Source organism: Corvus kubaryi, unplaced genomic scaffold (genome assembly GCF_017639235.1).
Source record: "Corvus kubaryi isolate FWS band 111438036 unplaced genomic scaffold, C.kubaryi_AGA036_p1.0 37334, whole genome shotgun sequence".
In the NCBI taxonomy this organism is placed as follows: Eukaryota; Metazoa; Chordata; class Aves; order Passeriformes; family Corvidae; genus Corvus; species Corvus kubaryi.
In genome coordinates, this window is record NW_024581108.1 from 11784827 (window position 1) to 11809232 (window position 24406).

Below are 24406 nucleotides of genomic sequence, written 5' to 3' on the forward strand. Positions count from 1 at the left end.
TGCAGCTAGTACATAGCTGGGGAATGACAGCCAATAAACCTTTACAAGCTGTAACTCCAATTCAGTTCTCATAAGACTTAAAATTATCAAGGTAGTTAATAGGGGCCACTAGGTTTTTTTTTCAATGAATTTCATTTAAAACATTTTAATGTTACAGTCTTGCTGTACAGAAAGACCTTAAGTTTCTTTACAGCAAAGTAGTTAAACAGCATGTAGTGACGTGCAGAAGCCCATCACTTGTTCTTTGTTAAGCCCTGTGGAAAGACACGATTTGCATTATCTGAATCTCTCAGAACCTCTCTTCATGGTCTTTTCTCCCTGCACTCCTGGCTGTACCATATTTTAGTCCATTGGCAAAAACAAAAAAAAGTTCCTAAAGGGATTTTATTAGTTGGAACTTGTTGGGCAAAATGAAATTACTCAGGTAGGCAGAGAGAATGATAGAGATAGAAGAGGTTTAATGTGAGAAATCATGGAACCTGCTAAGACAATGTACTTTTAAGCCATATAGAGAATTTCTCAGATGCCTAGGAACTAACACACACATTGTGCTCTGAAAGACTCAGAGCAGCTGAAGGAAAAGAGTCAAATGAAAAAATGCCACGTCTTTTTAAGAAACCTTTTATTATCTGTTGCTTCAGTTGCTCTTTTCTCAGGGCAGCCAATGCAGAATGGAAAGCTCTTATTACGGACTCTGGCGATTCCAATTATTCAGTTTGTTGGAAGAGCCGCTGAAAATTTCCTTTTAGCACAAATCTGCATCTTTTTGATAATGAATCATTAAAATGTTAAATTAATTTTCTTTCTCCAATTGTCAGCCTCCAGTGATCTCATCAGCAACTTGCTCAAGAGCCAGATCCAGTCCCCTGGAGCTTTATATATTGCTGGACTAGGGCCTTTTCCTCAGAGCAGATGGGGAAAGTTTGTCCAGGCTGGGCTGTGCTGTCCAGATAGCCAAATGGTTAGGCCATGTTTTATGTTGTACAGGAAGTAAAGTATACTGGGAGGGAAAACAATCTCTTAAAAGGGAGACATAATTATGAATATCTAATTGAAAATTAAGGGGGAAATCTTAAGGGTTTTCTGTGCCTTTGTGAATTTGTGTGAGTGACGACAGAGGAAGGGATGAATGTCGTAAAGTGCTTCAAAGATCCTGTCAGTTTGTGGCCTCCTGCTCTGATTGATGTTGCTGTGTTTCTTCCAGCTAACAGTGTTATCACCAGAGTATCACAGCAGCAAACTCTGTCAGCAGCAAAATGCTGGTGGAGAGAAATGAGGCTTAAAATCATCAATTTTCTGAATAGAGAGGAGAGGATATTTGAGCTGATTTTGTCTGGTTGAGGAAGAACAGTTATGACACCAGTCCCTGAAGCCTAAGCATCAAATTCTGTTAGTGTTGAGTCCCTGTTCTGCTGGAATTAACTAGGAGAGAACGTGGCCTTGCTTTTTTCTTGTCTCCTTAATATGTCTTTTCAAAGTGAAATTAAAATGTGTTTCAATCTTGGATTTTGACAGTTTTTACTCAGTGTTAACTGCTGTAAGACTTAATACAAATTTTGCTTACTGTTCCAGTATTTGATGAAATATTCAACAGTGTATTTTCAGATATAAATTTCTAAATACACTTGCTTCAAATTTTTGTATTAAATATTACTAATGCACTTATTTTGATACATAGATACATTGGGATGAAATTATATTTTTGAAATAAAATATTTACAATATTTTGTTCTAATACTTATATTAGGGAAAACCAGGACAGAAAGGTTATGTAGGTGATCCTGGACCAGAAGGTTTAAAGGTAAGTGATAGTTTTGTGTATGAAATAGAAGGTATTTGGAGTAGAGTTATACACTGCTATTTACAGTGCCATGACAGTGAAGGGATATGAGTACACATGCTTCCATTGAAGATAAGTGTGTATCATACTGATGATTCTGCTTTCTTGAAAGATCCCATTTTGGAAAAGAAGAAATTTTTTTAAATGTCATTCAAATGTCAATTCTCCTAATATTTCATAACAAAATTAAAGTTATCAATACAGTGTACAGGCGACATTTACCTTTGAAGCAGTAGTGAAATAGTGATGGTAATTTGCTGAAAGGAAAATTTAAATAAAAATAGAGTAATTAGTTTATAGTATTTGTTGATTTAATGTGTTTAGTGAGCACTTAATTGACAGTTTTTATTTTTGCAGGCAAATACTGAATACATTAGGACATCATTTTACAAAGTCAAAATTAGCCACTGACAATTTTTTTTTGGTTGCTTAATTTTAGCTTTTAAAGTTTTAATTGGCAGATGTAATTTAGAAAATAAAGAGACTCTTGGAAAACAGAGGACTTTAATATACACATATGAAAGAAATTACTTTTCTAGTGAACTACATCATCTGTTTTCTACATTTAACAGGGAGAACAAGGAGACCAAGGAAACCTTGGAAAAACTGGTGAAGCAGTAAGTTCAAATTCTCTTTCTGGTTTGATTTTTAATTCTATTTTATTTGAGAGCGAATAAATCATTTGTTGCAGACATCGTCTGATGAAGTTTGCCTGTATTCAAAGCTGTAGGATGTCAGTTATACCTTTGTAGCCTTTCAGATTCATACTATTTAAAGAAATTTCCCCTTTTAAGCATTTTCCAGAATTCTGCTTTTTTTCCAGTATGCTGTGTGAATGTTGCAGGTGGTTGTAGGGATTTTCCAAGGCATGTTCATGTAAGTGAACAAGTGATCCTTTTCCAGTTAAATCATTTGACAGGCTACATTTAGCCTGAGATGTGTTTTGCAGGCTTGTTCTGTCTACCCTCCATAAAATCACAGAGCTCAAGGTGACCTCATGGTGACACATCGTCCATCCTCTTCTGCCTAGGCAGGATCTGTTATCTTTACATAATTTCTGACAAATATTTGTCTAACCAGTTATTAAAAAGCTCCAAGACCAGGGCTTCTCTATTTTTTAAGAAGTTCTCTCGGTTGTGTAACCTGATTCCTTTCTGCTGGAAACAGCATTTGACATATGATGGTTGTTATTTTGTGCCCCTCTCATTCTTTCTTTTTAGACTTAACAGTCCCAATTCAATTAGCCTGTCATGTTTTTGAGATAATTTAAGTCACATTCTAACTCCCCGGTAGTCTGTTTCCAATTCATGCAGACATCTATGACTTGAGCTTACTGCCTAAACTGTTCAGAATTGAGAGGAGGGAAACACTGCTTCTTGCAAGCCTACTCCTTGCACAAATGTGCTCACTTTTACAGTAGTGTGTTGTTATTCAGTTGAGATCCACAGTCTCCTATCCTTCTTTTTTTAAAGGCCTTACCTCTCTCAGCTCTTCCACTGAAGGTGCCTTTTTAGTTGATAATTGTCATTTAAACATACTGCCTTGAAATCCTCTCTACTTAATTTCATCCCCTGCCCTTCTGTATTTTTAACTTTTGTCTGGGATTTATGAGCAGATGTGAGCTTGTTGGCCCATAGTTGAGTTACCCAAATGTTGTCTAGAACATGATTAAATTGATTTTATTTCTAGAGTTGATGTATGCCGAGGAGAGATACCACACTCTGGTTTGGGCTTAGTGCTGTACTCACATAAACTCTGTCCACCTTAGTTGATAGTCAGAGTTAGCTCCCCATTGTCTGCAAAATACTGAGCAGATGTACCTCAGGCAACTCATCAGATGGTTGGTTAGTGCTGAAATTTTACAAACTGCTTGTGAGTCAAGTCCAGCTCTGCTGGGCACTCTGGAGATTGTGCTCTGGGGAAGGGCACTGAGAAGTTGGACTCTCAATTAGAAGTATCTGCTTAAACAGGAGCCAACAGTGCCATGACAGACCATAAGGTCCCCTTGAGAGTCATCCAGCATATCTCTAAATGCAGCTTTTATTACATGTGAACTCTGGTTTTCAGCCTGTAACATGTTAGGGAAAATTGATAGCACTTACTACGTTGAATAGTGCCACATGCACCAAAACCCTCAACAGAAGACAAAGCTAGGCTCAGTCTTAAGTCCTTACATGAATTATAGTACATAAAGCAGTCACAGAAGCTACTTGCTTAACCTTAAGTTTCTGGATTTGACATAGAATTTTTTCAGTGGACTTGAATTCAGTTGACAAATTTTCCATGACTCAGATCTTTTTTATGAACGTAATATCTTTCACCACTAGAAGACCTCCATTCTATCTCATAATTATTAGCTCAAATACACAATCAATGATGATACGTTGCAGTGATGTTGAATAAAATAATCATACCACCTACCTAACAATATTCAGGGTCAAGCTGTAAGAAGGAAATAATATTTTCTATGCCAAACAAGGGGCTGTTGGAGATCTGTTACAGTATTATAAAGAAACGTAATTATGGCCCATTATAATTACCATTTCCCACATGTGATATTTGAAGAATACGCAAGTGATACAGGATGGCACATGATACCTGGAAACCGAAATGGTTTCTAAGTTATTGATAAATGTTTCTTATTTTTAACTGTGGACTGTAGAATGTCTTTTGCTTTATGCACATGTATCTAATCAAATGAGCTTCATAGGCCCTTGATCCTTTTATGTTACCTTTGCATTATCTGGCAGAAGAGGACTAGGGCCCACTACATGATCTTTAGGGGGATAATATATATTATGTTGTCATTAAGGCCAGTGGTGAAACACCAAGAGGAGACACAAGCACACTCAACTCTCAGACCTTTCAAAACCTCTTTCCTTCACTTCAGTCACCACTGAAATCTGTAACAGTTAAGCTTTTCCAAAAAAAATTGAAAGACAGGAAGAGGATGGTTTTTCTCTTATGCATAAAATGCTTTTCCAGATGTGAGCCCTGATGCAAAATATTCACTTCTGCATGCTTTGGATGCAGGTTTTACTTCCAGCTTCTCAACAGCTTCTGTTTGTAACAAGTAATTTCTCTTTCCCTTGGCATGCACATGGAGTACAAACTTCTTAATTCACAGATAAATCCACTCCCTGCTATTCAGTATTGGCTCTGGTGGCATGAGGTAATCTCTGGAGTCAAACATGCCACACACAAAACAAACAAACGAAAAGTTTGAAAAACAGAAGACAAAGTACAAGAGCAAAGTACAAGTGCTATCAGTGGCTGGGACAGATTTCAAGATGGAGTCAAAAATAGGTATGGAGTAAGGTATCTGTCCTTACTGATGCCTTGTTGAGTTTTGTGCTACCAGATGCTTGGTGACACTAAATACAAAGAGGAATTGTACAAATAGCAGTAAAAAATGTGCAACTACGGTACAGTTTATTTAATAGTAAAGGCAAAGGGAAAAAGAAATTGCTAAAAAGTCGATAGTAAGCCCAGTGTCTAAAAAATTCTGTGTATTTGGTTTCTCCCTTCTGCACCACGACCCCACCACCCTCCCTTTTTGGCTTGTCTATGGTTTTCTGTTTATTCATTATCTCCATTGACAGACTTCTTCAAATTACAGGATAGAACACGTATTTTTAAGCCCATGGTTAAAATATATTCTACTGTTTTTCAGCAATGGGGAATCCAACACAGCATTCCAGTTTTCCAAATGATAACTAGTGCGTTTCCTGAATAAGCTGTCCAAAGAAGCAATTTTGCAATAATAAATCCTGTAAATGCTTAATTCATAGCAAATTACGCCATGACCACATGTGCCTGTCTGCTATTAATACCAAAGGGTTGCACCAATATTTTTCTTCTGTTTCTTTTGATTTGCTTACTTCTCCTGGTATCATTCATCTCCTGTCTTTCACTAATATATATCTCCCACTGCTGTTTGAGGTGCCAAAATAGTTATTCCTTTTCTGTAGCTGCTTTCCCAGATCCTGCTTAATACCTGCTTAGAAAAGTACAGATAACAACTCTGCACTAACAGGGAAATTGCAAGAGCAGGAGATTGGAGTATAACACTTGGTTATTCAGCATAGTAAGGTGGAATATGTGCTGAAATACAGCTCTGTCAATAGCCTAGGAGCCATAGTATCCAACATTTCTTAGGTCACACGAAGCTGCTGATTCTTCAGAGCACATTTGTGCCAAAATATTTCTGGATGCTTCTCCACTGTGGAAAGAGAGTAGACCAAATTTATAAAATGTTCACTGCAGTCATAAGCTTAAATGACACACTTTTTAGAGTATATCAGGAATGTGCTTAAAGTCAGACTTCAGACACTATTCCTTAACCAAGTCCTGCAACAAAAACTGTTTATCTGGCTACAGCGTATGTTGTGCTTGTTTAAAGGGGAAGGGAGGCAGGTTCAGGTGGGGCTCCTTGGTTCAGCAGAGCCCTGAGCTGTGGTAGAGCCAGCCACTGTTCGTTGCTGCAGGGTATTTGGTTAACTGCAGGACCATCAGGTCCGATTGAAGAGGGATTGGTTAAGATAGTGAGAAGTAAGGGAGCAGCAGACACAGCAAATGTACACTGCTGATGAGAGAAAACCTTTTGGAAGTCATGCCAAAAGAAACAACCCCTTCAGCTACTGAGAAAATTCCCCTTACGTTTTGGGGGAGGAAAATCTGACTTTGCTGACATGTGCAACTGGATTTTTTTGTGCTTAGATAAGATGCTGCTCAGTGATGGAGAGCAAATATTTGAAACAAACTTCAAGCGTTTCATACAAATGATCTGTTTGTTAAAATGTCAGGAATGATTTAAGAAAATTATTTATTTTTCAGCTTTTATGGCACAAAATGCAACTCATCTGAAATTGAAACAGTTGTTTTCCAGGATTTTTTTAGCGTTTGATAATGCTAGTGTTTACCCAGGCTGTGCCACTCTGAATAGCTAAGTGCAAGCTAATTCCTGTTTTTCCTTGCCACCTCAGTAAAATAAATTCAGCCCATACAGTTCTGAATTAGAAATCACTGACATTTATACACACATTGAGACAGAGTACAAGGGTATAACTGTCAGCTGCAGTATGTGCAACTGCTGTCAGAAGGCAGAGTTCATGAACACAAATCCTGGAAAAATAATCTTCAGAAATTACATGTCAGCAAAGTTCACTGGTTGCAAATAGTTTTTGAAACAACAGAAGGAAACCAAGCTGAAACAAAATGTGCTTTGCCATGAAAAGAAAACCTTACAGTGCAGCAAAGGAAAACCAGTGATGTTCAGGCTGTCGCTGGCAGCTCCAGAGCCAGCTGCAAATGGTCAGGCTGCAAGAGTCTGTGAATGGCAAGAAAATGCTGCAGTCAGGCCATGTGCCTCTCAGCTGAGTTGCTTTTGGGAAGAATTACCATAAAGCAATTACCACATCTTTCAGGGAGGTAAAAATTAGCTGGATTAGGCACCAGGGATGCATAATTCAGGGAGAATGGAAACTGCAATTTCTTTTGCTTGAAGAAAAGATTAAGTGAACTTTAAATGATGTGTTCAGGATGCTCAACAGAAGGAGTTCTTTGAATTATCCTGAGAAGTCTGGGCTTTAGGGTTATACAAAAGAGAATTTTAAACCATAGGTCAAAAGATAAGTCAATTGAGGAAAGCCTTTTTTTTTTTTTTTTTCAAAGTCTAGTGAATGCATGGGACATTGCCAAGGGCTTCCAAAGAAGGAACTATTTCAGCTGCTTTCAGAAACCAGTTGGATAGAGATTGTTGTAAGTTCTATGAAGGACTTAACAGTGAATGATAATAATGATACTTCTGCATCTTATGTTGTGATTCTTTTTACCCTGTGAGACCTGATACAGTGTAATTCCTGCCCAGAAGAGTGGGGAAAGAGGTTACAGTACTAGAGGTTAGCTTTATCAAGCTGTTGCTCATTTTTCTTGAAGGATTTTTTGCTAGTGGTTCTCTTTATCGTTTGGTTTCAGCTAGAGGAACAGTACCTGCACATGGTATCTGCAGTTTAGCTTCCCAGGTTCTATCAGTGAGCACATCCTGCTCCCACTGTCTCAGGCAGCTTCCTTTATATGCAAGGATTCCTCTACAAGTACTATTAAACAGAATTACCCTTACACTGGTGTTACTGGAAGCAAAATTTAACACATGTATTTCTTTCTTAAAACTGCTGTAGATTAAGTGATTGGTGCCAGTACATTTTGCCTTTCAAATATTCAAGTAGTTGAATTTTTGAGTCCTTTAATGAATTGAGTGAAATATCAGCTGCAAGGTACAAATATGGTGCATCTCTGCTCTTATTCACTTCCTCCATTGGCAGTAGCAAATCACAGATTTTCACTCAGATTATAACCTCTGGTTGATAACCAAGTAATTTTCTCAACAGACAGAAAATTAATAGAAAAATGTTATTGTGACAAGATAGTATTTAAAATTTATTATGTCATCTCATTAAATGAATGTTGAATAAAAATGTTTGAGAATGCTGAACTGTAAATGAAATAACATTGGATTGGAAAATTTTCAATTATCACAGAAGAACACGGTGGGTAACTGCTGCCACAGAAATGTTTGGAACCAGCTGTATATTCACTTCCAACTACCAGGTTTTTCAATGGATTACTCCATACTTGGGTTTGCACTAAGTGTACAATGTGTTTTCAATTATTCAGCTACAGTCCAGTTTCTAACACGGAGCATATGCCCCGGCAAGATGTTTTTGTCTTTCACAGGCATGTGTTAGTTGTGAGATCTGGTCTCTGATTCATTTTCCACAAAATGCTCCTGTCAAGAAGGTTTCTAAAATGCTGCTCTTATGCTGTTATTGTCACTGGAGACTTTTACACAAGTCCTTGTAAATGAAAGTTGATGACTGTTTCTTAATAAGCTGCTGATTTCTTTTTTTAAACACTTCAGGATTTTTTTGCTTCACTTTTTTGTTTTCTAATACATTCAGTTTTATATTTGGAATTCACCACTGCTCCCCAGAGGACTGAAGGGATGCTGGAAGACATTGGTTCTACAGATCAGCTTTGGACTGTATTCATTCTCTTACATAAGATGGAGAAAGAGTTGAAACCTCAATCCAGTTCTAGTAGCTGGTCTTTATAACAAGCCAGTCCAAATCTGGGATTTTAAGAGCCACATGATCTTACAGAAAGTCTGTGGGGAAAACATCACTTTATGGCTAATATGTTGACAGAACAAGATGTTTTGCCCTCTGTACTTTCTTTTCACTGAATACTATTAATTTTTTGAAGATCCAAAATTATATTCCTAAGGAAGTTCTTTTGCACTCTTGCCTCTGTACATACCAGCCCTAGCATTTTCTCAGTCTCAGACAGTTGACCTCTGTTTTGAATGGAAGGCTGGAAGAGCATTTGGTTAACCTGTCATTAATTTCTTTCCGCTTCATACCTTCTGAAGTCCCTGTTGCTTTTAGCATTTCACTGGCTTCACTTCAAGTCATCTTGACCATTGTTTTGTTTTCCATACATATCCAATTCCAGTCATGCCATCTTTTACATCTTTTGTATCAACCTTCTTAGTGTTTTTGCTTTTACTTAACTACTTTTGAGGCATTCCCAATGTATAGGAAAGTTTCTATTTACTAGCCAGCTTCTATCCTCGCTCTGGAGGTTGCCATAGGCTTGCCCTAATGTGCTAGGGAATACAAAAGCGCATTCACAGTCACTGCTTCCTAGTCATTCCTGCTCTTTCAGCCCAGAGCAACCAAGTCAGGAAGACAGTACTTCTGAACTGAAAAGAGAACTTGATCAGAGGCTGTATACGAAATGGTTCACTGCTGGGGCAAGGCACAGCTCCCCATTCTTCTGATCAACATCTTCAGTCCTGTAAACAGTGTGGCATTGGGTGGGAGATTGGGAGTGTCTCTGTGGAAAGAGAACAGGTCTGAGTTTCACCTTGGCTCTAATGATGTCTTCTGTTCTTTCTGGAATAAGGGAATCAAAGTGTTTAGTCTTTAGCATTTTGAAACTGTACCTCCACATCTCTTATCTTGATAAGCAGGAGTACAGGGTAATTCTTTGTCGCAGATTTCTGCCTGGTACTGAGGCCTGCTCTTGGCTCTGACTGGGACCTTTCGCTCTCAGAGTTCATCACAGAAGTCCCTCATTGCTGCCAGTGACGTCTGGGCTGTTGCCTTAGTGCCAGTATCAGCAGGACCAATCTTTGGCTGTTGCCAAGCCAAGAGACATCTCAGTTCTGACATACAATACACAAGTTCCCACACATAATGTATCAGTCCAGCAGCCATAGAGATGCCTGCTTATCTCTTCAGTTCCTTCCATAAAGTAATTTGTGCCAATATTGTCAGCCTCAAAGGTAGCTGTATCAATGGCTCATTGCAGTATGTTTAAACTGTGGGATTTCCAGAGTAGCTAGCAGTCCAAGACAACAAATAATCATAAAATCTCTACTTACTTTGCACCTGTTCTGTTGAACTACTTGGGGCTGATCTGTATTCAAATTCTACAGATAAAGGCTGCATTTTTATTTTTAAAAAGTAGTGTGCTTTTTTTTTTTAAATCACTCTTCAATGCCAAGTAGTGCTACTAATGCTAGTTCCTTCCTACACACATGGAAATGGCAATGCCAATGTGTGAATTGACATAATTGACTTTTTTTCCCCCCTTTTTAAAGTGTTACAGACATTGGATAGTTGTGTATTATATCACTTCTGGGAGCTTCCACATTTCTGCCGTGTTCCAAGAGCAGTTGTGCAATGTACTCTGGGCACTTAGTGCTTTTTCTTCACGCTCAATGTGTCATATTTTTCTCAGCTGGAACCTTGCACTATAATTTCTTTTTCTTTTAGGTTTCATAATAAAGTAGGTATTGTAAGCACTGGGAATAAGGTTTTTAAAAGTACTTCCTCTCATGTTTCCCATCCCATATGGTGGTACTCATTCTATTCAGTGGAAATTTGTGAAAGAGCCTCAGGAGAGAATTTTTTCATTTTTGAATGCCTGAAAGGTGCTGATCCTCTGACTTCAAAGGCATTTTGGGCTCCTAATCTTGAAGGGAAAATTCTGACAACACCTGATCCAATATAATTTTTGTTTTGACTGCATTTTACTTTGTTCCACTGAATTTATTCCCTTTGAAATTTGTGGTCAGACTGAAGCCCTAGAAGAGCAATTATCACCTTTAATGGTATGTTTGTAAAGCTTTTAGCAGTGCAAGATTGAGCTCAGTGGCAGATCTAAGCTGGTAGGGTAGTATTGTGATGAAACTACTGTAATTTCCCTTCTGGCAGTAGCTATTTGCTGCTGGTGTGTCTGGATGCAGTGGTCCTTCTGTATGGTCTGTGAGCCAGGCTAACTCGTGCAGCCCTCACTTTCCCACAGGTGCACGAAATGGGCCCTAATCTGTTGCTGGAGAGCTGCTGACCATGAACTGGCATAAGCACCATGCGAGTAAAAGTCTTCTTTCTTTTTATACAGGGATCAGCTGGCTTACCTGGAGAAGCTGGGCCATCTGGAAGCCTTGGTGAAAAGGTATAATAATGGATCTGACTACTCAGCAGCTTTGAAAACCGTAGGGGTGATAAAGTACTGGTGAGAGATCATTTACAGACCACTGTCAGAGCTAATATTCCTGTAGCTATTTCAGAGCACGGGGATGTAATAACTGGTAATCCAAATGTTGTTATTTGAGTTATGTATCTGATACCCTTGATTTTACTTCACAGTCAATTTAGAGTTGATAGTTTTGATATCTTACATTATATCACTTTACTATACACTGCTCTTGTTTCAGAGAAACTGGCATAAATTATGCTTGTTTTATGCAGTAGTCACTGGTTTTGCACTAATGCATAACGAAGACAAAAGTAGAAAGGTAAAACTTGGCTGTATACATTGTCTGAATAAAAAAGACAATACTGTGAGTTTTGTCTGCTGTGCAGTAACAGTTGTGTTTGTGAAAGCAAAGTTTGGCAGACTCAACGTGACTAGAGCAGTATAAATAGCTTAAGTGTATTTGACATGGCTTTATTTAGGTAAAGTATTTGAAAACTCAAAAACAGGAAACTATCACTGGATGGCATGTCAGCTTCAATTATGATAAAACCATAATTGTTTGTCAGAATGATGCAGCACCATTTGTATTTCTTTCCTGCAGGGCTGAATTATTTCACCTAGAATGGTGTCTGCTATTTAGATATTTCACTGAGAAAGTCTTAATCTACTATTAGTACTTCCATGAAAATCTGATTATAATTTATATAATCTGTGAAAGAAAATACATCAGTGGAAATCCCTGCTTGTTAAAACTAAAATTTAGACAAATCTCATATGGCTTTCATCATAATATGGTCTTAGAATTTCCTGTCAAAGGATTCTTGTTCTTCATAATTACACTTGGCCCAGCAAAGATTACCTTGTGCTGCTGCTAGGAGTTTAGCTAGGAGAGGAAAGGCAGTAAAAGACTAATTAATTTATCAACAGCAATTGGAAGGAAGCTTCTTCATGGTGCAATAATTGTCACTGCTATGCTGTTTCTGTAGAATTTGTTGTCTTCCTCTCTTATGGATTAAGTAGTGCAAGGTAAACGTGCTATGTGGATTTAAATGACAAATGTATTTCCAGCATAATTAAAGTATGCAATATAAAATACAGCGTTATTACTATGTCATGTGTACGATCTGTAATAAAAGTGTAATCTTCTGAGGATAATCTGCAGCTAAGTCTGATATTTGGGCTGGATGTGAAATGAATGAAAGGTGAAAAGGTATGTAAGACCAGAAAGAGACCCTTCTTGCTTCCCCACTCATGTTGCTTCAGCAGCTGTTGAAGGGCTTGCCTTCCTTTTAGATCTGTGCTTTCCTAACACATACTGAAGAAAAGAGGAAGAGAGAAGCAAAATTTTCTTTTTTCTTTGTTTGTTATCCTGAATTTTATGGATTAAGGAACGTACTATAAATACGATGCACTCAACAGAGAGAAAATGGATCTTCTAGCAGCAGTTCTCAGAGGCTGATGTAGTATCAAACCTCCTCTTCAGTCTAGGAAAATAGGAGACACAAGAACTCAGTTTTATCATTTTTCCAAAAGATGATTAGGCTTGTAGGAGGAAGGAATGCAGAAATTTAAAAAAAAAAAAAAAAAGTTAAAAATGGTCTCTGCACTGTTTCTGAAGGGCAGTCTCTCAACCAATAGTTATGCACTGCCAGGTATGCTCAGTGGACATGGAAAAAGGGAAAGAATATTCAATGTTATTTTCTTTTTCTTCTTTTTTTTTTGTTGTTAAAGGGAGAGCGAGGCAGTCCAGGACCTGTAGGTCCTCCTGGAGAAAAAGGTGTCATGGTAAGTTACAAGTAATGTAGAATCCACAATTATGTTACTTATAAAGGCACTTTACTCTCCAAAACAGTAATAAATTCTCACCCTTCTGGCTGTGTAGGCCTTACGGGAGAGTAGTATTTATGATGCATAGTTCCTACAAAGTTTTATTTAATAGTTTTATGCCCCCTGCAGCAGTGATATTGCAAAGTGATCTGCTGAATGAAACAACAGAGCAACTGCATTTTTGACAAATGGCTCTAAGCAACCTAAATAAATAAAAAGGAGGGAAAGTAAGGTATCCAATTCCTGTGTAAACTGGGGTAACCCAGGTTATTCTAGTAGACAGACTAGTAACTAGCATCACCTCTGATTCTACTGCCCAGCGCTTCCCAAACAGCTCCTGGGTGCCACTCTTGTGAGGGGCCTGAATTCCTGACAACACCACTGGTCCTAAAACAGGACACAGCACTTCGTGCAGCACTGCACAGCCCAGAGGTCACTGCCATGGTAGTGTGTTGGGGTACAGAAGTGAAGACCGTACACATGTGCCCATGGCCATGTTCTTGTTGGAGTTCTCTAGAAAAGATGCTTAAGGCTTGATTGTGTGTTTGCTTGCAAGCACTGTGAAAGCTCCAGAGAGAATATAGAGCACTTAAAGTTTTAACTGCCAGGAGATGATGGGGATTTTATGTGTAACGTGGTAGGTGCTGCATCCTGCTCCCTCTGACACTGCTGTGGTTGGCAGGGCTGAGATCTCCATGGCCTTACACAGAAATTGCAGATGTGGGCCGAGCGTGGTGCAGTGGGTGATGTTCTTGCCATGGACAAGGATATTATTGCGTATTTGCAGTAATTATTCTTAGGACATCCATTAGCAAGGAGGAGATCAAGTACTCTGAGACTGCAGACCAACTTAGTGATCCATTCAGAACCACTGATTTTTGAAGCATTCTGTGCTTCATTAAATCTCTCTAATCTAGATTTACCTTCGACGAGCGGCTTTTGATCGATGAAAAAAATCTTATTAGGGAGATTAATAAACAAGGATTTACTAATATAGTATCCAGTCTTAACAACTGCTTTTCCTGGGCTGTTTTTAATGCTTACTGCCATAGGTAAATCCACTTAAGTTACAGCAGTGAGAACCTTTCCCAGTAGTAGGTCACTGCAGTCCTCAGACAAGAGCTGGTCCTGCCATTTGGTCTGGGCCAGTTTTGCCCACACCAAGATGTGTCCACTTTCTGTTCCCACTGTCACAGCCTTCTCAAGAGGAGTTGAAATTCATTTAGAACTCAGCAGCTTTTGGTTCAGTACACCCCTGCCAGCTAGTGCCTGTGTGGGGGAAAACTTCCCAGGTTGATTTAATGACTACTAGGATATATCCAATAAAGCATCTAGTTTTTAAACAAAATTTTGGGAATAAATTTTGCAGAATTAAATATTTTGTTAACTTACCTCCAGTTATTCAGGTAAGTGACTGGATTTACTACTGTTGCTATAATAACATTTAGATTGAACTTTTCTGTCTTTTCTATGTTTATTTTAATTCTAGGGCTATCCAGGACCTCCAGGAGGCCCTGGATCTGTGGGGCCAGAAGGATTACCTGTAGGTATAGAGGGGTGCTTTGGTTGACATAAAATGTGCTATTCTTAAATTGTCTTTTTGCTTTGCTGAAGCTAGGAATGGTTTCTTGTTTGTACTGTAATCTATAAAGCAGTTGTGAATCCAGTCAGAGTCTGTTCAATTCCTCTTTTCCAGGATGATCCATGAGAGAGGGGAAAAGTAATTATGTTATTTATTCACCCATTTAAAAATCACTCAGTTGAGACAAGTAGGGGGATAGAATTTTTCAAGGATGGTTAATAATTGCATAACATTTTTTTAATTCATTGATGCCTAATATAATTTAAATATATTCATTCTCTGTTTAGTTTAATTGTTAATCAAAAAAAATTATGTTCTATTTTGCTGTGTATAATTGTTATAATTTGTCTACCATGGGTCTTCAATACAGATAAAAACTGAACCTTTTATCAGAAAATATTAATGCTTTTTAACACAATGTTACTGAAATACAAGTATCATTTAAAAATTTTGGGATGATAGACAGAAGTAATCTATCCAAAAGCCACATAATTTTTTTTTGCGAGAATGAAGTTATATAGTCTGCTATTTAGATTTTTCTATATAAATTGTACAAACACAATTAATTGAATTTGAACCATGAGTGAAAGTGATTGATTTGGATTTCTTGCCTTGATTGTTGCTCAAGGTGCATAAGCCTTGTAAATTTCAGAAATCTGTGTTTAGAAGACAATGAATAATAAGTTTGTTTGACATGTAGGGACCTTCAGGGACACGAGGACCATCAGGGCCACAGGGACCTAAGGGAAGAAGAGTAAGTACTATTGCTCCTTCTTGTTACTTAGAGCAGAGAGTGGTGTGTTGCAAGTATGAGTCTGAAATGTAACCCATTTACAGCTACTTCCTTTGTCCTCTGGACTCGGCTCGTTTGTATTGAAAGCAGATCGATTATACTTGTATTTTCATCTAGGGGACAATATGAATCTTCATTTCTCCTCACCTCACAATGAAATGGGCTTTGCCACTGGTTTCAGCTGAGAGCAGAACTAGAACCAAGATGACCATTGGCCTGTTTTCTGTATATATAAACTTGCGAAAGTTGTCATTTATAACTACCACTGGACTATTTAAATGTTTTAAGGACTATTATCTATACCTGCATTTAAGTCTTTGGAAATACATTCAAAATCATCCAAACACAGTTCTGAGGGAGGAAGAAATGAAATCAGAAGATACTATGTGCTAGAATCTTGAACTTCCACTTGTGAGATTGTCATTTCCATTTCATTTTTATCAGTGAAATAGGAACCATTTTTTCACTGTATGCAAAACACTAATCCAAAGTCCACATTAGTGAAGTGTCTCTCACCTTACCTACCAGTTTGACAGGATTCCTGTGAGACTTGTACAGCTCATACCAGTGGCTGGACCAGTGTATCTTCACAGCTCCACTTATTCCTGATAAATATGTCTCTATGATTTTGGCAGCACATCATGGAGTACAGTGCTATTAATTAAAGATCACTCAAAATAAATCCCAAATATCCCAAACTCTGTGAACATCACATTTTGGAGTTGTGGTTTATGCCTTTGCCTCAACCCAGCATGACTGGGAATGTTTCATGAAAGAGGGTCTCAGAACAGACCCAGGTCTTTAGGCTATGAGAACAAACTCCCACTGAAGCTACTGAGAGTTGTATCTGCTCTCAAGATCAAAATATCAGACCAAAAGTGGAATCTCACATAAGGAAAATATCTGAGGTACCCTGAAACCTGGGGTTTGTTATCACTGGATTCAGAAAGAGAAATGTCAGAACCCTGAGCTCTGTGTGGAAGGCCTCAGAAAAATGCATACCACAGTCAGATGCAGAAGTTAAATGGAAGCATATGGAAATTTCCCTTCGTTGTGTATGGAAACAAGAACTTATCCTGTCTTCACAGCTGGAATCTGTGGGAAGTCTTAGAAGCACTGACCCTCTACTTCTGCACTGTCACAGAATAGAATTCCTTCACTTCATAAATTCTGGACCATTCAGCAATGGTTTTGCCTCCAAGGTTACCCAGCAGCTTGCTTCTGTCTGAGAGCATCCAGCTGTTCACTCTCCAGTACACCCAGGAGTTCTGGCCAGCTTAAGGCAGGCTGTCTAGGAGTCTATGGAGTATCTCACTCTCAGGAGAATTCAGGGAATATGCCACTGAGCATAGCACTAGCACAGAGCTTCCTCAGCTCATGTGTGAGACTTGATGCACTTGGCTAGAATCATGAGGAAGGTTTATTACACTTTAATTTTATTGTTAATATCATGAAACATAGAGGGACAGCACCATTTTGTAGATACTTCAATGGCAGAATGCCACTGAGGGTGAGAGTGTCTATATGGAGGAGAAAATACTTCTTTCCAGGACCAGAAGGAAGAAATACATTACTCTGGAAGCCTGGCAGTGCAAGCAGCCATGTAGTTGTTGTGTGATCTTTTGTTGTTCTTGTTTGCTCAAGTGTGAAGTAAACCATAGTGTCAGAGACTGGTTCTGCTTTCAGTTCATACCATAATCTTGGACTAATATAGCTGTAGATCCTATATCATTAGATTCATTTCATAAGTGAGACCAAAGCAAAATTCCCAACAGGTGCTAAAATTCTTAGCAGTTAGTATTCTTCACATTGGTATTTGGTGTTTTAAAGCTCAAAAGAAGTAATTTTTCTGCTCTTACTTTCCTGGAATGCAGATAATTAAATTTTGACTTGAAAATGCAGATAAATGACCTAGTGAACTGCTGTAAATTTGGGGTCAGGAAGCAGCAGCTTATGTCTCTAGCAGCCAGTAGGGTTGTTGCTGGTTTAGTTGTATCTGTACTGGCATGAAGAACCTCAGTTGCTTGAGGACTTCAGTGATGAATTTTAATGAGCGATATCTCTGATACTTCTCACAGCAGGGACTATGGAACTTAGCAAATTGTGTGCACTTGTGAAACAAGTGTCCAGTGTGCTTGGTAATACATTGATAGCTGAATGTGTTTATCTGTCTTAACTGTTTGAAAGAAGTGCAACTAAATTGATGAAGTTTTCTAATATTCTTCCATGTCAGCCACCAAAAAAGAGAAGTAGCTATATATTGTGCTTGTTTTATTTTCGCTCTTCTGGTATTTGGGAGACAGGACAAGAAAGAATAAAAATAGTTAATTTGTGCTTTTTACCTTCTTAGATTAACTTTTTCAAAGAATATCATCCTAGAGTTTTCAATGTAAAATGTTCCATTTTAGAGAGAGAGCTGAAACCATGCCAAAGAAAAAAGTAGTAGCAATCGACCAGCAGCCTTACTCTCCAGCTCTGTTGCAACGTAATTTAAATAACAGCAGGCAAATCAAGTATATCTCTCATTCTGTACTAGCTACAGTAAGAAATTGTACAATCCAATTCATCCATGCCAATAAGGAGTCACACCATACTGTTTATAGGAATGTAATGGTGTGCTTTTTTCAGGATATTAAATTGCCTTTCCCTTGGATTCCTGCCCTTTGTTCTGCGGCTGGCTAAAGGCAGGCATGTCCCAGAGGATCATGTTGCTTTCTGTTATTTTGTTTTCAATTCAAAGTTATATAGTACAAGGTTGGTGTTTTGAATGGTAGACTTTTTCATTTAACTATTAGTGATTGAATCAGTTGTCATGGGCTGCCAAGGTGACTCCATTGAAATGGAGATCTGTGTGAATACCAGAAAGGTTTGGTGTGTTATGTGCATAGCACAGACTGAGAATATTTTGCAGTCTCCTGACAGGCCTGTTTCTCAAACTGCAAGCTGTGATCCTCTTTATAATTAAAATTACATCAGAAGTGTTCAAAGAATTTGTCTGGTAATTCTTAATGATAGAAGATAAAACCTAGAAAGATATTTCTTTATTACACAAATCTGTAAAATGAAAACGTCCTTTTGCTTCCTTGAATATTTAATCTTGAGATTCTCACCTCTGGTCAGCCCTGTAGAGAATGCACAAAGAGAAACGACAGGTCGCATATCTAAATATCTGAAAAAAATCTAAAACTATCCTGCAACTGCTCAACTTAACGCTCTCAATTTCCCCTTTCCTGTGTTGCCCTAGGTGATTCCTCCACAGGTCTTCCTTGAGCTTCTCTCCCTTCTGCCCCCACAGCTGAATGACCTGTCCTCACTTCATCTCAGTCTCCTCCTGTTCTTTGAGACATTTCAGATCAGGGGACAATAAACCTGCTAAATCTGCCTTGAATTTTTGTCACAACCCATTTTGTGTGTGTTGCAAATAGCAGTTATGGAACAAAAGTGCAGAGCAGTAACCTGAAATTAATTTGATCAAGATATGTTTGCATTATGCTATATAGTAATTCAACAATTGAGTTATCCAATTACATAATCTTAACATGAGGCCCAATATAAATGTTTTTATAAAGGCCTCCTTTGCCTTTGAAAACACCACTAGTGTTTTGTTTCTAATCTCTGAGCGTATTGATGTCACAGGGCTTTTTCCACAGACTTCAGTATTCTTTGGTTTGGGACCTTTCTCATTAAGTGCCATGTGGCAGCTTAGTGTTGTCTTCTGTAGCCTCTTTTCTTGTCTATCCCAAAAAAATGCCTGTAATTGCTCAGTCCTGGCTTATACCAAAACAAAAAAGGTGGCCAGACTAACCCAAGGATTGCCTTACAAAAGCTGTGTCCCAAACTACAGAGGTATCAAAAGTATTCAGCTTTCCCTGCTCTTTTCTCTTTTCCTATGGTTTCTGTGTTCCTTTGTGCTGGCCAGAAGTAGCAGTGCTGAAATCATGACAGATGAGTTCTCACGAGATATTTCTGGTTTTGCCAGGGGTTGTAACTATATATCAGCTCACATGAAAGGCCTGTTCCTGAGGTTTTCATTTCAGGAGAAAGCCTAAATTATTCTGGCTGCACACTCTTCCTGAGTTACCAGTCAGCCATTTTCACTTTTGCTCCAGAGAAAAGTGGATGGGTGCTCACCACATGTTCCGACAGAGATTTTGATATGGATCAGTAAGTCCAAGTCAGAGAGAACAAATTCTGGTATGTTTTTTCTCAAAACATTCAAGAGAAATATGGAAGTCACAGATATTTTTGCAGGGAAAGTAATTTAAATTAAATCAGATGTGCTTCCAACAAAGTCATTTTACAAGCCCCCATTACTATCTATTAGAAAAGCATTATGACTCTGAAAATCAGTCATGATTGGATGCCCTTCACTATAAACTATGACCCAAGATGTAAGGTTCTCTACAACTCCAAAATTCACCATAGAAATGGAGATTATTTTCCTCTAGGCACTGCCACAGTAGTGTACTAACTCCCACTGATGCCAGCCCAGCCCAGATGCCACCCAGAAAGCTGTTATGTCTCATCCTTCCAATGCATACTGCTGTAAAAAGCCTGTCTTGATACTTCTTCCTTTGAAGTGGTCGTTAGTTTTACGTTGTTATTAACTGGTTTTAATTTAATGTTCCATACCTAAACAGTCATGGTTTTTACAATTATGGAAATAACCTCCTAAACCAGCATGGATAAAATACTCTTTTCCATTTTTCTCATGACCTATTTAAGGTTTTTTCATTCGCTTGTAAGATAATGGATTTAGATTTCCAATCTTAAATAATAAAATTCTGAATGTTTTGGCAATAATTATTTGGTCTATTATGCAACAATAATGTAACAGGTTATCTTTGTTCACCTATTGGTTATAAAAATCAATTTACAGAAATGTTTTGGTCCAACAACAGAGCACAATAGTTCACAGTTATCAATTGGTTCTAATCTTGCCTCAAACTGGTTTTCTAATGGAAGAACTTTATCTGCTTGTTTTAGAGTCTTACTAGCAAGATCGGTTTTTGCATATACATCTTATAATATGCTCAAAAGCAAGCACTCCATATATACAGTGTTCATCTAAATTCCTCTAAGCATGTGTCTGTTGCATGAGTACAAGGTGGATGAAAAAGAGAACAGAAAATATCAGCCTGCCATCTGGTTCCAACAGAGATGCTGAATGTTTTGTTTACATACTTTTCAAAAAATCTTTCTTCTTAAATTCATAATTCAGCAAACCAGAAACTTACTTTATTCTTTGAAGCTTTGTTTCATACAATGAAAATTGGTTTTCATGCTAACAAAATGTTTCTCCTCTCCTAAAACTCATATAACATCTCCTTAACGACAACCAAAATAATGCATAATTAGTATTCCAAATGACTTGTTCAATATTCAGGGGCCAAGAGGTCTCGATGGTCCTCCAGGAGAACTGGGAACAGAAGGCATTAAGGTGAGTGCTTGCATTGCTCAGTACTGTATAAAACACTGAGGTAGACCATAACAGATAAAAGAAAACAAAAAACCCCAACCCATCATGGCAGAAGCCACAGAGTTCCATTTAATCCAAGAGATTTGCAAATTTCTGCCTTTTCCGGGTGCTTCCTTGTTACAGTATGAGCACATCTAAGCCTGAATCTGCACTTTCGTGTAGTTACCCAGTATTTAAACTCACAGTAACTGTATGCAGATTATCAAGCAAATGTATGTAGAATTCACACATGGTTTGTTATTTATCAGGGAGAAAGAGGTGCTCCAGGAAAGAAAGGAATTCCTGGGCTCATTGTAAGTATTGGAGACAGTCTTTGTAGTAAGCTTTAACACAGTAACTACTGATTTCTGAGCTGTGTTTGGAAATTACTTGAAAATACAATTACATTGTCTTTTATATTTCTCTATAACCAGGGTAAAGCTGGAAATCCAGGAGAAAGAGGAGATTTGGGTGCACTTGTGAGTATGAAATTCCCTAGTACTTCTACCCAAAAAATCTGGAAAATCTCATCCTTTGTTTGACACTTGGGTATGAGGAAGTTTATCTACTTCAGAGCAGCTGGAAAACTCTGACAGTTTGCATTTATTCATACAAAGAACCAGGGACAGAAGTGAGAGCAAGTGTGACATGATCTAGCCTGCTAAAAGACCAGTGTTTTCATGGATGTTGGTCCTCAGAATACAACATGACAGTAAATTGAAGCAGAAGAAATGGCTGTTGTGGTTGAAGGTGCAAACTTAGAAGTTTCTTCTGGTTTTTTTTTAGTTTTATTGCAATTTTAAGGATGAAAGTCATTGTGACATAGAACAATAATTGTTTGCTAGATTTTGGGGTAGGTGTGTGTTTTCAGTGTAGGGATAAATGTAGAAATGTATTAAACGTATATCATGTATAGGAGAAAATTCTTCCTTCTAGTGCTTCTTTGAATAGAAATCTAATGTGTTCTATTTGAGGCTTTTTTTTACAGAGCAGATTATCAGTCAGTCCAAATCATACTGGATTTTCAACAAAGAAGGAAGCAGAAAAGCAGAAACAAAGCAATAACGGTGGTGATTTTGTTCTACAGTTGAAACTCAAAATGTTGATTGTCACCACATTTCTCTTGCTTTTCTGCTCAGATTTAGGAGCTTGTTCCCTCTTACCTTTAACACAAGAGGTTTTCATTTCCTCTTCATTCACTAGAACTTTCAGATGTATTTATATATACAGAAATGAATGAAGCAAAACCTCATTAGGCTGAAATGATGTGAAATGGTACATTTATTGCAAAGTACAAGATCCTGATCTATTGCTCCTACAGCTACATTTTGTAGAAGACAGTGTGAGATAGAAATGCTATGAGAAAGGTTGAACAAAGTGTGCTGTAAACCTTACTGATTATCTAAAGTACAGCTTCTAGGGCAGTTTGGACATAGAAGCAGCACATTGTTCTAAGGAGAATTACAAGGAACTGGTAAATGGTGGCTCAGCTAAGATTCATTTGTATGTAAGCAAAACTGAGGAAGGACTTGGTCAGGACTCCCTCACCTGCCACAGAAGCCGGTGATAGGTCAATGCATGTCAGTCAGAAAAAAAGGCTGCACATATTTCTCGGATGTTTCTGTGTTAGTTACTGTGTGAGCAGAAACAAAAGAGGAAGTGGTTGTTCTCAGAATATGAAGCAGCTTTTTTCCAATGATTTTTTTATTTCATTTTAATCTTCCAGGGTTTGCTTGGGCCTCCAGGAACCACAGGAGACAGGGGACCAATGGGAGAGCCAGTAAGTTGATCCTTATGCCTGCTTCAAAGTTTTTCCATGTATTATACAAGCTCCCTGACAACTCAAGCTCCATTTTACCAAGATCCACTGTTGCCAGCTGTGGTTAGGTAGGAATGGTGGGGTGATTGTTCAAAAACTGCAGAGCTGGAGTCTGCCTCCCTTGCTTAGTGTAACCTGTTCAACCTGTTAATCTTGTTGGGAAGCTCTATAGTAAGGGATGCACAACGTAAGAAAGTGTAACAGAACATAGATCACACTATTATGTGGCTTTACACCACATTGAGGTAGCTACTATGTTGTGTATTACGTAAATGTATGTGCCAACACTTTAGTGGTGTTTTTTTGGGCAAATATTAGGATTGTTGTTCGGGAACACAGGGACCACATCTATTTGGCAGGTTAAATTTTCAGTAAGAAACTGCTATAATAAACCTCAGACATTCCTCAGCTGGATGGATTCTTGTTACTATGTCAAAGACATGCTCACTTTCATGTGGCTAATATTGTTACAGAAGATCATGCAGAATATGCAGCAAGTATGTGTAATATACTGCAAGATATAGCCATGACAGGAATAGCATTGCAGCACCATCTCTGGGGGAAATCATATTATATAAGTACAGTGAAAGAATATGTGCTGCCTTAGGGAGAAGGCTGCCATTTTCTGGTGCAGAAATCTAATAGAGTTGTCAAAAACTGTGTGTTTACATTGCTTCTGGAAAGTAATTTTGCACAGTAAATTGCACATAGTTAATTTAGATCTCAAAAGTGAAGTGTTGATAAAAATTGTATTATTTTTAGTGTTACTAGTATTAATATTTTTTCCAATATTATTTCTACTAATCCATAGACTGACGTGTAAAGGAAGTAATCGCACATTTTGAGGGGCTAGAAAAGCACCAACAATTATTTGGTAAATTTTGTTTAGGGTAGAATTGCCTACTTAACTTGAGCTGCCAACCTGTAGGAATGGCAAAATGTTTCACAGAAAATGTATTTTCTAATGGTTGTCACTGGATTCCTGTTACTTTGTCTCTTTCATTTATTATATCTTATCATCATGTTGCAACACGTGAGAGCCTTACAATGAAAGGTTTATACGTCAAATTCCTGCCATCTTCTGTTCAAATCTGAATTTTCATATCAATAGAATGTCTGTCTGCCTTACCTAAGCGGCCTACTCTTGAGCAGCCTACATTTCTGTTGTGCTCATCATCATAGAAACTGCATATTCAGTGTCAGAAACAAACCTCCTCCTGTGAACAGGATATCTTTTCTGTCAAGTGCTGAAAGAGTAAAATCTCTTCAGAAAATGGTCTGCAGAGCTAGAAAGAAGTGATAAAATGACAGAAGATACTGTGCAACACAACGCGCTTTTTTTAGGTGCCCATCCAAGCAGCTTGACTTCATCCTCTGTCAGCTGGTCACTGTGTGAAAGCCAGCAGCTGAGGTTTTCTGGCCCTGTCACTAGCTCTACACAGAGCAGAAAACCCCGAACTGTTGGTGGAGGAGCAGAGAAATATAAGCAATTAGAACTACTTGTATTAACGGGGTTGATCTAAATTACACTCAAACTTTAT

General features: G+C 38.1%; 1 protein-coding gene across 3 annotated transcripts in view; it reads left to right on the forward strand.

Moving 5' to 3' along the window:
• The window catches only part of COL24A1 (collagen type XXIV alpha 1 chain), a 127389-nt gene that overhangs the window by 69858 nt on the left and 33125 nt on the right, over positions 1-24406 (forward strand). For all 3 annotated transcript variants that reach the window (XM_042030290.1, XM_042030291.1, XM_042030292.1), the window contains exons 23-31: positions 1748-1801; positions 2413-2457; positions 11309-11362; positions 13118-13171; positions 14703-14756; positions 15496-15549; positions 20975-21028; positions 21481-21525; positions 22773-22826. In XM_042030290.1, the coding sequence (XP_041886224.1) occupies positions 1748-1801; positions 2413-2457; positions 11309-11362; positions 13118-13171; positions 14703-14756; positions 15496-15549; positions 20975-21028; positions 21481-21525; positions 22773-22826 (468 nt within the window). The remainder of the gene's footprint in view (positions 1-1747; positions 1802-2412; positions 2458-11308; positions 11363-13117; positions 13172-14702; positions 14757-15495; positions 15550-20974; positions 21029-21480; positions 21526-22772; positions 22827-24406) is intronic.